Below are 17,628 nucleotides of genomic sequence, written 5' to 3'. Positions count from 1 at the left end.
ATGAACTAGAAATCAGGAAAACTCCATCCATGATATCTTCAAAAACGTATCCCAACAACCAGCCCGGTCCTACCTGCAGAATTCCACACCAGTAGACAAGGTGGGCAGCGCCTGAGGACTAACACCTAAGGTTTACATCTGGCCTCCACATGCTCACATGGCTATGTAAACAAACACAAAACACCTACGTGTTAGAAACTTAACCAAACATGTTAAACACCTCTACAACAAAAACGCACAAGACACTAGAGACAGGAAGACCTCCCATGCTCACTGTTGGGCTAAATACCTAGACCAAAAGTGATATGCAGATTCAATGCAATTTTAGTCGAAATTCTTATGACACTCTTTATAGAAACATTTTTAATGCTATAACTTTTATGAAAACAAAAAATGCCCCCAAATAGCTCACACAATCTTGAATAGGAAAGGTGATGCTGGAAATAGCGTATCCGACGTCCAACTATACCACACACTCTTTAAGGCAATAAAGTGGGGTTGGGAAGATGTGGGAGTAAGAACGTGATCAAAACATATTCATGAAATTTGCAAAAAAATTACAAAGAACAGGATGGCAGTGGCACAAAAACAAACATGCAGACTATCTTGTAGGCTTATGCTAAGTGACCTTGCATTTGAAGGAAGAAAATCATGTGATATCATAGGACTCCAGTCTAAGGAACTGTGGTTCTGTGAGTTTGAGGAAACTAGAGGGAGGCACTCATGAACTGGCATCCTAAGCAAGTTCCTTGTTGTTTACATCCACTACACTAGCAAGAAAGCACAGCACAAGACTCCTGTAATTTATCTGTTCTCAAAACACATGTTCTTAGTTCTTTGTGAATATTACAAATCTTAAATTATTCTTGGCTTCCTTAAAATTTGCTGTAGGCACATGTCCTTAAGTTACCATTTGGAACACAAGATGTAGACAGTTACAAAATGTCTATTTAAGCGGGTGTTATGTGCTCACAGAATATTGTGAAATTATGAGCTGGAGACTTAATATTACTTGCATTAGTTGACATAAGACCTTGAATTTGGGTACTGTTTCATCACTAATGATGAAACATACAGATGTCAGAACCAACTGGTTTGTTTAATGCAGAGAATTAAGAACAAAACACCTTAATTCCTAGAGCAGTTTAGAGGAAATCTTACTGAGTTTGTCCTTGTTATTTTATATTTGGAGGAGCTACTAGACCTTCAGGAATCAAAAAACAGAGTTCTGGGAGAAGATTTCTGGATACAGGTTTAATGAGAAATCAAGATGCCATCCCATCAAACAGACTTATCTTCTTTTAGGTCTGGGAAAAGTTTGAGGCTGGCATATCCACCAAATGTGCTGACGTATTGTCTCTTCTGAGGGGAGACTGCTGGTTGGCGTGGACTTGAGCAGGGCCTCAGAATGTCTCCTGAGCATCTGTGGAACCAGAAACAGGATGCAGGCTTCTGGCTGCCGTATTGCTACAGCAGCTTCTCTTTTATCCGCCCTAACCACTACCTTACACTTAACTGTCCTTGTTTGTTTCTACTGTCAACTTGACACACCAAGAGTCATGTGGAAAGTGGGAGCCTCAACTGAGGGACTGAGGACTTGCCCAGATCAGAATGGCCTAACCAAGTCTGTAATGGTTTTGATTGTTGACTGATGTGGGGGAACCCAGTTTACTGTGCACAGTGCCACCCAAGGGCAGGCAGGTAGTCCTGGGATGGTTAGGGAAGCTGGCTGAGCAGGAGCCAGGGGGAGCAAACCAGTGAGCACCTCTCTTCCACGTTCCATTCCCTGCTCCCACCTTAGCTCCTACCCTGACTTCCCTATGATAGACTGCTACCTGGAAAAGGAAGCTAAAACAAACCATTTCCTCCCCAAGCTGCTCTTGGTTATGGTTTCTATCACAGCAACAGAAAGCAAACCACAACAATTACTTTTCCATTTACTAACATAAAACAGCCAATTTAAATTTCTCTAAGATAATTCTATTAGAGTTCAAATCTTCCAACAAGGTAAAAGCAACAAATAGAAGTAACAACTTTTCTAAAAAACGCCCTTGTGGAAGTGCATCAGAACATAGAATACAATAAAGAAATTTTTTCCAAATTCAAATGTGTCAATCACGCCTTCCCTTCTTTGTACTTATCACCTCATACAAAATTCTATTTTTTTGTCCACTTGTTTTATACTGAAGTTTTCTAGAAGTTTCCAACCATGACAGCTTTGTGTGTGTTTGTTTTTGTTGTTGTCTTAGAAAGAAGAGCTATGTGAAGAAATTTATTTGTTGAGTATATTTTGCCTGTAGGTGGCCACAGGTTTCCTCGTTTGAGTACTGGAATGATTCCTCTATAGAACCAAAAATTCTTCTGTGAAAGAATTCTGAATCATTCATTCCTCTTTCTGACATATTGTTAGCCTGAACCAAATGTGAAATCTGGACCCCTAAATATTTGGCAGGTCCTAGGTGCAATGAGACGGTTCTCAGTGATCCTGGACCAATGCACGAATGATGATTCAGGCAGGTGAGACCCAGGTTGACTCTAGGCCAACACAGAGAATAAAACAGCCCCAGTAAAAACCTTTGACGGTGAAATAGACCTGGTCCTCCATCAGCTGAGGAAAACAACACTTCCAATGTATAGTTTTCAATTAGTTGTTTCACAGCTCTGGGTTAGATGCTGACCTATCTTTCCCTATTTTCAGCTCTTCTCCCTTCTGATAACGTATCTAATCAAGTATGCTGTCATTATTTCTTTGCTCTTACAGATTCTGCACTCATCACCAGGACACTAACATAGCCTTTTATCAGTGGCAATATGCAACCAGACATGATCTGGAGAACTCTAAAGACTTACTCAAAAGGCCTTCAGCTTAATGGAGTCTTTTTGAAATCTCAACATAAAAATGTTTCCCTACATTTCCTGTACATTCTCATTTTTAAATACGGTCCTGTTTTCAAATCTCAGGGAGATTATCTGCACTGTGCAGAAACTGAAGGTGGTCTGCCTGACTTTCTAATTACAACAAGGTGGAAAACAGCAGGGTTCTCTGCCATAGAGGCTGTTCTAGTCAAGCCAGAAAAACCCTAGACCCTAAAATCCAATCACAGAAGAGATGACTCAGATAAAGGAGCTTTGCAGCCAAGCCTGATAAGCTAAAATGATAGAGAACTGTCAATTACCCACTGACTCTCACATGCATGCTGAGGTACACAACAGCCCCCCCCCAATGTAATTTAATTTTAAAAAAGTGTGCATTCAGCATGCATCAGCTACATATTTTCAGTCTTTTAGCAGTACTCTGAAGTCAAGACCCTCAGACCAATTCTATACTGGATAAGTTTTTTTTCTTTCTTTCTGCTATCTGGGCTCTATGGTTTCTCAGTTTCTTGACTGAAGGAAAAAAATAGACATGCGGGGTTAGAGCTGCTTCTTGTAGTTATCCTCATGGAAAACATCATCTTAATTGTGCTGTAGAAAAGATGGTAAACACAACTGGAGGGGACAGCCAAGCTCTGTGCTACACAATTTAGAGATGGGACTGTAAGTCACAGGGAGACTCCGAATGGTACCTGCCAAGAAACTACTCTTGTGTGAAGCCTGGTGTACAGTTTCATGTATACATTGGACAATGTATATGTTTTACGTATACATTCTGGAAAGTGTTTGGGAAAAACATTTGAGAATGCAATTATTAACAAAGAACCAGTTGACAACATGACGAGAAAGAAAACTACTACTCAATTAAACCAGAATGTGATTCTGGGAATCCAGTAAGGTATTGCAATAGAAAGAAGTATCTTTTATATAATCAAACATATTACATGTTTTAAGAACAGATCCATCTGTGTTGGCTAACTGGCTTTAACAGAACAATGAACTCACATATACTGGAGGAATTTGGGGTCTTGGAAGCAGCTGCCTAAGGAAGGGCACTGGTGGTCGGCAAGGCGGGAAGAGCAGCTGAACGTACTGTCACAGCCTTTACATTTGTACAGCTTCTCGCCAGTGTGGATTCGCTGGTGGCGGTTAAAGCTTGACCTCTGAGTAAAAGCCTTGCCACAGTCTTTACAACAAAAGGGCTTGTCCCCAGTGTGAACCCTCTGGTGTTGAGTGAGGCTTGATCTCTGATTAAACGCTCTGCCACAGTCTTGACAGTGATAAGGTTTCTCTCCCGTGTGGATTCTCTGGTGCTGAATGAGAAGTAAATTACGGCTGAAGGCTTTGTCACAGTCTTGACACTTGTAGGGCTTTTCTCCAGTGTGGATTCTCTGGTGTCGAGTAAAGCTGGATCTCTGAGTAAAAGCCTTGCCACAGTGCTTACAATGATAGGGCTTGTCTCCAGTGTGAACTCTCTGGTGTTGAGTGAGGCTCGATCTCTGTTTAAAAGCTTTGCCACAATCTTTACAGTGGTAAGCCTTCTCTCCAGTATGAATTTTCTGGTGTTGAGTAAGGAAAAAAACACGATTAAAGGCTTTGCCGCATTCGTTACATTTATTGGGTTTCTCTCCAGAGTGACCTCTCTGGTGTAAGCTGAGGCTTGATCTTTGATTAAAAGCTTTGCCACAATCTTTACAAGAATAGGGTTTCTCTCCGGTATGAATTCTCTGGTGTTGGGTAAGGCTTGATTTTTTATTAAAAGCTTTCCCACAGTCTTTACAGTGGAAGGGCTTTTCACCAGTGTGGATCCTCTGGTGCTGAGTCAGGAGTGAGTTACGGTTGAAGGCTTTACCACATTCTTTGCATTTGTAGGGCTTCTCTCCAGTATGAACTCTCTGGTGCAGGCTAAGGCTTGACCTCTGATGAAAAGCTTTGCCACACTCTTTACAATGGTAGGGCCTCTCTCCAGTATGAATCCTCTGGTGCTGAGTAACAGTGGATCTTTGATTAAAAGCTTTGCCACAAAATTTACAGCAGTAGGGCTTCTTTCCAGCATGAATGCTCTGGTGCTGAGTAAGGAGTGATTTATGGTAGAAGGCTTTGCCACATTCTTTACATTTGTAATGTTTGACTCCAGAATGAATTCTATGATGTTGTCTAAGGCTTGAACAATAGGTAAAGGCTTTGCCACATTCCTTACATTTGTAGGGTTTTTCTCCAGTACTACTTCTAGTAAGGCTGGAAGTTTTACTGAAAGCTGTGTTACAATCCATCCCCTTAGAAATGTGATCTTGAATATGGATATATTGGTGGATAATAAGTTCTGAGTATTGATGAAACACTGTGTCACATTTGAAACATTTGTAAAAGTTCTTTGGGAAAGGAGCAGGCTGATGATTAGCAAGATTTGACTCCTGGGTTAAGTTGCTATCATTTTCATTACATTGATATACTGTCTCTCCAATGTAGGTGCCCTGGTGATTGCTTAAGGCAGACTCCTCAGTAAAGGCCTTCCTATTTTCTTTACATATATACTGGATTTCTAAAATATCTGTATTTGAATTTTGACTAGGTGATACTGGATGTGTAAAGAACCTGCCATATTTATGGAAATTCTGTGTTTTGGCACATGAAAGTCCTATTTGTTCATTATATACTAATGAATTTTTCATAATGGAGTTCTCAAACTGATCACATTTAGAAATTTTTTCTTCACTTTTAAGTTCCTCATCTACAAAAATGTTTGAATGAAAGTTTAACCCAAAGCTACATTTGAAACTGTTCAAGTCATTAACTGAAGAATGGACTAGACCCCTTTGTGTATTTCCCAAATTATCTTTGAATGAAGAGGCGCATTTCACAAACTGACTCTGATGTTTACTGACAGAAGCACATGGCTCTTCACAAATAACGGGCATAGCCTGAGGGTTTTCTTGAGCCATTTCATGGTCCCGCTCTCTCCTGGGAGGAAAGCTTCTCCTCGTATCAGGTGTAACAAACTGGTTATGTCCATTATAAAAGGTCTTCTGAACTTCATGCCCCTCTATACTTTCCCTTTCTTCTCTGAAGTACAAATTGTCAAGGCCACAATTCCTATGACTTCCATTGACCAGTTCCTGGAAAGAGTATTTTAGGTTCTGCTCTGGTGAAAAGTCTTGGTTATAATGAGGAAACAGAGCTGAAAGAAATCAAGACAAAAAAAAAAAATGATTTCACTCACTAGACTCTGATGAATACAACTTACAAATCTAGCATCTAAAATCATGCTGAATTTAGCACAACAACAAGCAGCAGAACAGAAAATCTATGGCCTTCACTGCTTCACTAATACTGAACACAGTAACTCTGGAAGAAAATAAGCACTCCGTTTTTGTTTATAAATACTGAACTTTACTTTTGTAAAATGAAAAGTTTATAGAGATGTGTTGCACAACAATTTGGATATATTTAACAGTATAAAACAGAGTAATAAGCCGGGCGGTGGTGGCGCATGCCTTTAATCCCAGCACTCGGGAGGCAGAGCCAGGCGGATCTCTGTGAGTTCGAGGCCACCCTGGGCTACCAAGTGAGTTCCAGGAGAGGCGCAAAGCTACACAAAGAAACCCTGTCTCGAAAAACCAAAAAAAAAAAAAAAAAAAACAGAGTAATAAAATCTTTCAGACAATTAATTTTATGTGGGTTTGATCATGGTTAAAAGCTAGGTAAGAAAGAAATGAAACTGAAATTTCTCAAAAGCTACCTTAAAATCAAACTGTTTCTCTTAGAGATGGAAACAGATTTATCAAGACACAGATGATAAAATAAGGTAACTGTCAAGAATATTCACTGAGACAGGATGAAATGACCAATGAGCACAATCCAGTTAGAAAACATCCCAGTCATAAATAAAACAGGGGTACTATTTATCCACAAAAATAAAAATATACACAATTTTACTGGTAATAGACACATACATAACTCAATCTTATTTTAATTTCACCATACACTGTACTGTAATATATAGCATTTGTAATAGACATTCAATAATAAAATGCAGATAAAACTAGTAATATTAATGGATATAAGGAACCTACTATAAAAACTGAAAATATAGGAGAAAAAAAAAGAAAAATAAAGAAGGAAAAAAGAACCACTGTCCCATAAAATCCTAAACAAACAAAACAGGTGGTAATTAAAAATGTCTTTACAGAAAACTAGTTCTCAGTTTTGTCTCTATATACCTGTCAATCATTAGCAGTCAGTGTTTGGTTAAAAAAAAAAATTCACAGAAAACCTATTAAAATGTTTATAAAAAGCTCTGAGACAATTAAAAAACAAATATTTAAATGATATTAATAGAAAACTTCTTTCAAAGTTTTAACTTCATTAAAACACTATGGTATATTGACCAATGGGTCCTGAGAAGTGTTCCCAGATTATCTGAGGCCCCCAAATGTCAGGAAAGAACCGTCACACTATCCAGCGCCCCACAGGTGAAGGGGAAGAGTCCAGCTACCACTGTGAATGTGCAGGAGGTCACTGCAGGAAGACGAGGACCAGGCTGGGAGGATTTAGAAGGATGGTACCCACAGTGGAGTGCCCTTCAGTGACAGTGAGAGGACGACCAGAACTGCACTTTGAAAACACAGTGCCCATGGAACAGAGCTTCCTAACACATCTTTTAGGCCTGGCTCCCTCCAACCCTGGAGCGCTCATCTTTGTGCTCTGCTTCGTCATTCCTACTGACCTGGGAAGAAGAGCACTGTCTTCTGCCTCTTTACATTCCAGGGCTCTTTCCTTTGCTCCAGACAGGTAACCAGGTATGGCTTAGACACAGCAAGACCTAGTTATTGGAAAACAGAACAAGACACTTACTTTCCTCATAACTACTAACATCTGGCCTAGAATTATATTCAGTATGAAAGAAGATACAGAATAGATATGTAACAATAGTCTAGAATACTACTTTTCCAACTGTTATTTCCCTACAGATATATAGTAATATATTTACAATTTACAGATTCTACTTTTGTCTACTACCAAATCACAGATAAAGGGGGAATAATTGGACTTGAAGTGTAAATTATAATATTTTATGTTACTTGGCTGCTATAATTAACACTAATTTTAACTTGGGATGTATATTACCTGAAGAAAGAGGTAGAGGATAAAGACAAAAAATAGGAATATTTATTATCTATTTCAATACTACTTCCCCCCATTTCTCCCCTGAAAACAGAGGTTCCTATGATATATTCAGCAATGTAAGGAAACTGAATGTTAATGCTGAATTAGTAATTCTGTAGAGAAGTTATCCTTACCCAAGAAGACCAGGTTCCTATAGTTCTCTAACATCACATCCTTATACAAAGTCTGCTGTTCAGAGTTCAGGCATTCCCATTCCTCTCCAGAAAAATCAATGGCCACATCCTTGAAGGTCAACGGTTCCTGAAATAAAAATGAGTAACACAATGATCATGTGGCCACTGACTCAGTTCTTAATTTGACCCAGGATGGAATGAGTTAGAGAGAACTACTTTTCATACAGGTGAGCAATCTGAACTATTCACTAAGACATTTTAACTTAGTGGTACTTCTAATGTATTACCTAACTCTCGAGTGAAGACAACATAAAATCCATAGAAGCAGAGTAGATACTGTATTTTTATGAAAAACTAAATGTAAAGGCATCAACGTTAAGTATTTACATTTTAAAGTTCTACTTAATGTAAGATAATGTATGTCTATTTTTCAGGTGAAAAGGACATACTGAGGAAGGTACTTATGACTCTTTGAAACATTGCTACCTTTTGGGGGGTGGGTCAGGGGTGGGGTAGGGCTCAGACCTGGGGCTTTACATGAGCTCGGAAACGGCTCTGTAGCTAAGCTCATCCCCAGCCCTAAAATCAGAGATCCTAATTCAGTAGTTTTAAACTGGAGTGGGCCTGACAACGCAGAAGCTCACCAGTAACACCAGTATCAGTGGTCCAAAAAAACACAAAACCAAACTACCCAACAGCAATAAGGTAGATACCACGAGAATTCCCTAATGGATTTGAATTGAAAGAGTTTTAAGGAATTTACTTTTACTGTAACAGCAGCACGACAACTATCCTTTCTTATCATTTAAAATACACTAAGTATCACTGATTTTTTCATATACTAATGCATAAACCCCCAACTAATCTATTGAGACCAGGAATGTGTTTCCTCGTTTATGACATTTTGTCAAACATCCATAAATGTTTTACATACATAATGTAACTCCACCCTCACCAATCCCAGTTCAGTAATATATACAGGTGCATTTGTCTAAGATCTTTATTCCGGGCCTGGGATCATGGAGCAGAACACAACTGTGGCAATGGACACACAAGAGACTATCAGTCACACAGGCAGAAATGAAGGTCACCAAGACCAGCTTAAACCCTTGTAACAGGCATTAAAATATAAACAAGGAGTGACTTGAAGATGTTTCAAAGGTAAGATGAGTAACAATAATGTGTGGTTTCTAGTTGCTTTCTAAATTTAGCCCATGATAAGAACTGTATTTTAGGTTGGGCAGTGATGGCACATGCCTTTAATCCCAGCACTCAAGAGTCAGAGGCAGGTAGATCTCAGTGAGTTCGAGGCCAACCTGGTCTACAGAGCAAGTTCCAGGACAGTCAAGGCTACACAGAGAAACCCTGCCTTGCAAAACCAAGAAAGAAAAGAAAACAAGTGTTTTAATACAACATGCCAAGTATACACCTATATACCCTTGAAAAACTGAAATAAAAATTAAACAAAACAAAATTTCCTTTACAAAGTATGATACTTGTTGTGATATTTTAATCATATTCTATAAGTAAATTAATCAGAATTGATTTTGCCTGAAATTTAAAAACTAATGAAGACCAGCAAGATGGCCCAAGCAGGTAGAGGTGCCTGCTTCCAATCCTGCTAATCTTAGTTCAGTATCAAAGACACAAATGGTAGAAAGAGGTGCCTGCTTCCAATCCTGCCAATCTGAGTTCAATACCAAAGACACATATAGTAGAAAGAGAGGACTGACCCCTACAAGATCTCCTCTGACCATCACATACGTGTAGTGGTACATATATGCTCCACAAACATGCACACAAGTAATTACATGTAATACAGATTTAGAAAAGCAATGTCATGGGTAGGCACTGCCTCTTCCACTTCTGCTTGCTACAGTACTTAAGACTACACTCACTGCACCAGCCATTCTGCTCTCAAGCATTTGGAATGGGCAACGTGACAATTTCCTCTCAGACACTTTCCCATTTAAATAGCTCATGCTTAAATTTCCACACAGATCCCTGGAGTCCTATGGCAGAGTTAAATCCTGCTGGCCTAGGAATTGTTTCTACTCTTTACCAAACTTGTTTTTAATGTTTAAAAGCGGCATTCAGAAGCCAAGAGTCCCGTTACATTCTCATGCTTTTTTTTTCTGTTAATATTATATTAATATGGTTGTTGAAGATATCTCTTCTCAGTATTTATTTGGTGTTTTTGCTCCACCTTTTGTGTAATATTTATGCATGAAAAGGTGACCATTACAATTGAGGAAAGATTCTCAATGGTGTGAATTTAGCCCAATATCTGTGATCAAGTCCACAGCCTTTTTTAAAGTCAGTAATTATTAATGTTCTGCAGCAAACTTCGGTGTTGGAATATCCTTATTCCAAAACTTAAAATAAATGCACAATTTACGAAGTTGTAAAGATAGAGTAAAATGTGTAAAGACTGTCAGGTCCAAAGCTTCCCTTCCCCAAAAATGGCAGTGCTGGTGACATTGTCCTAAACAGGACCTCGGCCCGGGAAAAAGGAGGATTGTTACTGGGTAAACAAGCCTAAAGGTTTCTGTCCACTAGACAAGCAGAGCTCTTAAGGTTTTTGTTTTGTTGTCTTTTTTACCAGGAGTCTACCACAAAGGTGTCCCGGTTTGTCAGGAAGCCTCCCTATACCCTTTTGAGTGTGTACCATCATGTGGATGAAGGACACCCCTGCACTGGACCGGAGCATCTCTCTGACAAGTATCGAGGTCCACCTGGGAATGCCCCAAATGGAAATTCTTGTCCCCTGGACATTTACTCTAGATCTCTCCTATCCACTTACTCTGCTCCTGGCTGCCTCCCCGCCTGCTGTCTCTCTTTTGCCTCTCGGAGCTTGCTCTCTAACCTTGGCTAACCACTGATCTCTCCTGTCTTCCCTCCTCCCCCCAGGAGCTCCTGTTCGTCTCTGTCCCACTCACTGGATCCTTCTCTTTCTGTTTCTCTCAGCTCCTGGAGCCTACTCTACAGAAGTCTAGAAGGTACACCAGGCAGCTTCTCTAGGCCCTCCTGGGCCTCTCCCTCTCCTGGAGTTCCTATTTACAACACTTTTCCCTAAGCCCCTCCCACCTCATTGTCACTCTGCTTCTGAAAGATCTCTTCTTTCCTACTTGCTCTATCTCTCGGCTCCCATCTCTGACCATGACTCTTCCCACTCAGCATTAGACTGCTCACCTGCCTCCTCTATTCTCTTTCGTCCTTAGACTCAGGGATTCCATTAAAGTCTTGCTGTCTTACTGAAACAGTTTGGCCTCCGTACAGATGAGATAATCAGTCTCAATGGTCAGAAAATGGCCAAATTCTCAGATTGTGACAACTTCTGTGACCACACAAGCAAATGATCCAAGAATCCCCTTTTCTCTAAGCCTTCTCTGCTCTTCTCAGAAGATCCCACACTCTAAGCCTTGTCTGTTCTTTTCAGAAGATCCCACACAGATCCCACACTCTAAGCCTTCTCTGCTCTTCTCAGAAGACCCCACACTCTAAGCCTTCTCTGCTCTAAGCTGCTCTAGTCCCGCCCTCTGATCTTGGATTCAGTCTTAAAGATTCAAACGTCATTGGGGTATAAATAATATTAAAAATGGGTTTTATACTATTCTACTAAAAAGCTGTCTCTGGGGTTGAGCTATGGCCTCTCTCCAGAGCCAAGCATGCTTATTTAAAAGCCTCCTCCAAAGTCTCTGTGTCCTGGATCAGGCTGGCCACTGATTGTGACAGGGAGAAGGAAGGCAAAACAGAACAGCCCAGGGCAAGATGCTGTGTGCTTTAAAACAGCTAAAGAGTGAGCTATTCCCAATAAGGATTACTGCTGCTTACCTCATACTCTTTTTCTTGATTTTATTTAACTTTCTGAATACTCCCTTCTCTTACTCTTACTGAAGTACAAATGTTATTTCAAGATTTATAAGACCATGTGTAAACTTTCTGTATCTCAGGATTTTTAAGGTTGCTGGGTGTGGTTTCTAAAAGATCTGTAATAAAGTTAGCTTAAAACTTGCAACAGAAAGAGATGATAGGGAAAAAAATCTTAATTTGCTACAACATTCTTACATCAACTTGGATTCAAAATAGATGTTTATAGCAAAATAGATGTTTATAAAAAGGGGGAGGAAAAAGTGTGTGCCTGATGGCTCACTTTGGAATAAATAGCCACCATGTGGCTGGCAGCCAATGGGACTTCATCACCATCTTGGTTAAGGGACCATGTGGTATAAACCAACTAAGGCAGCACCCACAAAACTTCTCAGTCCCACTGAGCCCTCTGCTTCTCATTGTATCTCCTACTTTAGATTAAGGAGGCAACACCAGGCCTCCAAGATATTTTGGATTAGGATGGATTTTTCTATGATGATTTTTGTCCTGAGAGTAAAAAAATAACAGATAAGAACAAAACCACGAACAAAGTTTCTGGAATAGGACTTAAAAACATGTTTGATGATTAAGTTTATGAATTCCTAAGGTTACAAGGTCTACTCAGGTTGTTGTAGAATATTATTTTAAGGTGTGTTACATTCGTTTATGCTACGGAACATTTGTTTAATGATGCAAAGCTCTTTTGCATTCTTTTATGTTGCATTTGTTTAACTCTGTGAAGCTGTGATTCTTTACCTGTCTAAAACACCTGATTTGTCTAATAAGGAATTGAACAGCCAATAGCAAGGCAGGAAAAAGGATAGGCAGGGCTGGCAGACAGATAGAATAAATAGAAGGAGAAAACTGGGAGAAGAAGAAAGAACAAGAGAACATGGAGTAAGAGTGAAAGTAACATATACAGATAAAAGCCCAGAGGCAAAAAGTAAATGGGATAATTTAAAGTTAAGAAAAGCTGTCAAGAAACAAACCAAGCTAAAGGCTGGGCATTTATAATTAAGAATAAGCCTCTGTGTGTGATTTATTTGAGAGCTGGGTGGTGGGCCCCCCAAAAGACCAAAGAGCAAAAGTAGAAAAAATAACCAAGAACACAAGTTAACAGAAAGTAACTTAAAGATGTATGTCTAACTACTTACGTCTTTGCTAACTGTGTTCAACACCAAACTTCTAAAAACTTTCTTCAGATAAGGAACATGTTTGATGAAAAGGGGTTATGAATTCCAAAGGTCCATTCAGGCTAGCAAAACCTAACTTGAAGATGTATGTCTAGCCTTTCTGTCTTTGCTAACTTTTTAAAGCTTTAGCTATTTGGATAAAGTGACTCATACAAGAAAAGTGTGATATTCTATAAAGGTGCACTAAGAAAGGATCAGTAAAGCAAGGTTCCCAGTCTCCCTGTGGACTGTATTTTTGGTTTAAAGTTTTATTTTGATGCTAAAGGATCTTCAATTAAATCTCCAATTCCATTTTTAAGGCTCAAACTTAACAGGAAGGAAACTATAAAATCCTCATCTTTAAAAGCCAAGAACTTGTAAACTGTTAAAGATAATTAAGACATAAAAGTTATGGTCAGTTACCTTATAACTTTAGTTATGCTAAGTACAAATGTAATTCATTTATAGGAACAACCTTTAGCCTTCTGAACATGTTGTCAAGGTTAAGCCTATTTTATAAGTAAAGTTTGTATAAAATCAGGTATACTTAACAAATTCCATGGCAGCCCTCAAATCCTTCAGAGAGATCTGCTGAAAAATGCCATTTGAGGTATTTAATGAAAAAGCTTCCTGTGAGAGACAGAAACGCCAGCTCCTGGCTACAGCCCTAACATCTCCTCCAAAGACCGGGGAAGGGGGGTGGGAAGGGGGGTGGACTTCACTTGGGAATGTGGTTCAAATACAGCTGCAACTGTCACTGGGTGAAGAACTGCTCTGCAGCTTGCCAGCCGCCAGGACCCTGCCCAAACTGTGGGAATCTGGAAAATCTACTGCCTTTGCTGGCCTTACCAAGGTAGGTGAATTCCCCAAGCACCTCCTTGTAGCTGGAGAATTTTTCTCCAGCTCCCACCCCCAAGTCCCGCCAGTCCCGGAGCCCACTTATAAAATAAACACACAGACTCTTACATTATTTAAACTGCTTGGCCATTAGCTCAGGCCTATCATTGTCTAGCTCTCACTCTTATATTCAGCCCATTACTATTAATCTTTACTATGCCACGTGGCTCGTGGCTTACCGGTACTTTACATCTTCCTTGTCTTGGCGGTGGCTCCAGCCGGTCTCCCTTTCCTTCCTCCTTCCTCAATTCTCCTCTCTCCTTGTCCCGCCTATACTTCCTGCCTGGTCACTGGCCAATCAGTGCTTTATTTATATAGAGCGATATCCACAACACCTCCTCTTCAGGAAAGTTTCTTGGATCTTTCTAGGCCTGGTGGCCAAAGACTGATGCTGCCCCGGGACCTCTACCACAAAGGCATCGAGATTACCATGGAGGAGCCCAGGCAGCCCATCCAGATAGCGGGTAAGTCTTCATCACTTTTGTTGTTGTTGTTGTTTTGGTTTGGTTTAGTTTTGGTTTTTGTTTTTTTCGAAACAGGGTTTCTCTGTGTAGTTTTGGTGCCTGTCCTGGAACTCGCTCTGTAGACCAGGCTGGCCTAGAACTCACAGAAATCTGCCCAGCTCTGCCTCCCGAGTGCTGGGATTAAAGGCGTGTGACACCATCACCCAGCCAAGTCTTAATCGATACAGAGGCCATTTGGTCTATACTTCCTACTCAAACACATTCTTCTCAGATCTCCGGGATGGCATTGGCAGTGGACCCTAGCTTTATCACAAGGTTTATTTAGCTGACCTCAACTAGACGCTCCCACTAGGCTACAGTCCCAGATCAATCCATTCATAGCTAGAAAGTCTGTTTCACCTTACAAATATTTTGGCTTTACAATAACCTGGGGTACAAAAGTCATACGTGTTACTTGCTGATGGTACAAATTTTTAAAACTTTAAAAGGTTTAAATTATCTGAGTCTCTTAAATAAAAAAGGCTTTGAACGGAGACCCAATTAACTACTAGCCTGAACTGGTTCCATATGTAAAACTCACGCCTTGCTACCTGGTCTCCCGCTGAGAAAAGCAGACTTACAGACAGGTTTGCCTTGCTGACAGGCTGAGAAAGGTAAACTCGCAAAACAGATTTCCATGTCTAAAAAAAATGCCTTTTATTGTTCCTTTATTTAAAGGACTTGCTTTTTAATGCATTCTCTCAGTAATCAACACCTCAGTGGGTAAAGGCACTTGTTGTCACAACCTAAATTTGGTCCCTTGAACTCACATTATGGAAGGACAGAATCAAGTCCTGCAAGTTGTCCTCTGACCTCACAGGAACACCTCGGCTGGCATGCACCTGCCCCACTCAGAAGATAAATAAATGAAAAAGAAGTAATAATAAAAGAACGATGCAGAAAAAAAAAAAAAAAACCTAGTGATTTTAAACAAGGATACAAACATGCCCATCAGCCCTACCACCTTCCATCCCCACAAGTAACACAGAAGGACCAGAAAGTAAAGACCCCTTTATGTCCAGAACTGGTTTACAGCACACACTTCCCATGATTACTTGGCAGCCTAGATTCATTCTAACAAACTTGCACCAAAGATTTAATTAAGCAAACAGAAGACCTTCCGTATCCTAAGCACAGAATATTATCAAAAAGCTGAAATAGCTGAAGTACCTTTCTGATGGGTGTATACCGAAGCATCTAGTGGCTCCCAGTATCAGCTCCCAGTAGGTTCTATCCTCACACCTCAGGCTGCTAAGGTGACTGAGCCCAGACACTGATACGCACTGGATGCTCATAGACACCAGAGACATGGCAGCTGGTGTTAGGCATCTCTGAAACTGGGGCAAGGAAAGATGAGGATAGACCCATCACTATGTAAAACCTCCAAGGGGGAAGCTCAACCCCAAAGCATTCTGATTGGGTTCCTATGTCTAAGACAGACAAAAGGAGAGGCATTAGGATTTTAAAAATAAAGTGTCCATTGATTTTATGTGAAATATCCAGAGGAAATCCTTTAAAAAGTGTCACCCAGTATGTGGAGGGAAAAAAATCAAAATCAACCAAACAAAACTTATGTCTACTTGAAATGCAGCGTGGGAAATGGATGTTAATATTGTTTTTGTTTTGTTTTAAGTTAGTGTTTGGGAATGCAGTCGGGAGATAGGAATCTTCTGCCACCCATGAGAGAAGCGAGGCTAGAGGAAGAGCAGACGTCTGGCTATGAGGTTCTGCTTCGCGTTTATCCGGAACGCTCGGGAGGGGCCGGGCTCCTCACAGAACACAGCTCCTTCCACTGCGGGAAACGCACACGAGAGCTGGGACACCCTGACCCGCTGATGATCCGGTCATCGCCACACAATCCGAGCTGCTGGACCGGAGCGCTGAGGACTCCAGTCCGGGAGCAAGCCGCTTTCTAGCGAGCGATCTGACAGGACGGCAGGGTCGGACCCTTGGCCTTCGCCCACTGCCCGGCGGCTCGGGGGGCGTGGCAGGACACGGGGGTCTCCAACACACGGCCCACCCACCGGGGATCAACCCGGCCGCCTCCGGAGCCAGCCGCGGGAAGGCGGGGCCGCCACAGCCTCCCTCCAGTCGCCGGCTCCCCTCGGCTCCACGCAGCCTCCAGCCTCGCCGCGCCACGCACACACTCAGCAGCTGGCTTCGGCCGTGCCCTCCGTCCTCCCTCAGCGATCGCCGGCCGCAGCCGGTTCCCACGGGCTCCACGCAGCCTCCCTCCAGTCTCGTGGCGCCATGCACACTCACCATGGTGGCCCGGCGTCCGCGGTGTCCACGTCCTCCCGTGGATGGCCCGGTACCCGACAGACGCGGGGCAAACGGATGCAGCGGGGCCGAGGCAGCGTCCACACCGGAAGAGACCCAGCCTGCGGAGGATTCCAAGATCCTGGACTTCAGAAACAAAACGTGAAAGCCCGCCCCCTCCACCCTTTCTAAACGTCTGATTGGAAGGTCTCACTATCGGGCTGCTGATTGGATGACTTTCAGGTCCCGCCCCATCAGGCCCCAGCACTGCCCTGCGAAGCTGGAATGACAAGTTCTTGGTACAGTTGTACTAAAGCTGACCCTAAAGGGGACATTGCATTTAATATCATATTTAAAGTCATACCGATTTATGAATCATATGTATGTATATTATTCTCAATAGAAAAGAACTTTATGACAATTTTTGTTCCTTAGCTCTCTTCCCGAATTCTGTATTTTAAAATGGGAAGCAGTCCCCTGAATCAGCAATAGCCAATATAAAAAGGGGGAGTAACACACCAAGTGTAATATTAAACTTTCTAGTATTAATATTAAAATTAAAACAGGCGATAGTGATTGTAATAAAACCCAGTATATCCAAAATATTATCATTGTGTGGAATAGTTATTGTTACTGATATATGTGTATATTTACATATACACATATATTGTTACTGATTATATATAATATATATTTTATATATATATAATATATTATATATATACTGTGTGTATACACACACACATACACATT

The 17,628-nt window shown here is 41.1% G+C and overlaps 1 protein-coding gene across 1 annotated transcript; it reads right to left on the bottom strand.

The window, feature by feature from the left end:
* Window positions 1-1,235: 1,235 nt before the first annotated feature.
* On the bottom strand, window positions 1,236-17,306 carry LOC128105288 (zinc finger protein 345-like). The gene is made up of 4 exons (XM_052730296.1): window positions 16,879-17,306; window positions 8,175-8,301; window positions 7,601-7,696; window positions 1,236-6,052 (listed from the first exon to the last, which is right to left on the bottom strand). The coding sequence occupies exons 1-4, from the start codon at window positions 16,879-16,881 to the stop codon at window positions 3,876-3,878; spliced, it is 2,403 nt and encodes an 800-aa protein (XP_052586256.1). The 5' UTR covers window positions 16,882-17,306; the 3' UTR covers window positions 1,236-3,875.
* Window positions 17,307-17,628: the final 322 nt, after the last annotated feature.

This window comes from Peromyscus californicus, unplaced genomic scaffold (assembly GCF_007827085.1).
Source record: "Peromyscus californicus insignis strain IS unplaced genomic scaffold, ASM782708v3 Scaffold_9__1_contigs__length_137607984, whole genome shotgun sequence".
Classification (NCBI taxonomy): domain Eukaryota; kingdom Metazoa; phylum Chordata; class Mammalia; order Rodentia; family Cricetidae; genus Peromyscus; species Peromyscus californicus.
The sequence above is the reverse complement of the archived record's forward strand: the minus strand, read 5'-3'. Positions and strand labels throughout refer to the sequence as shown.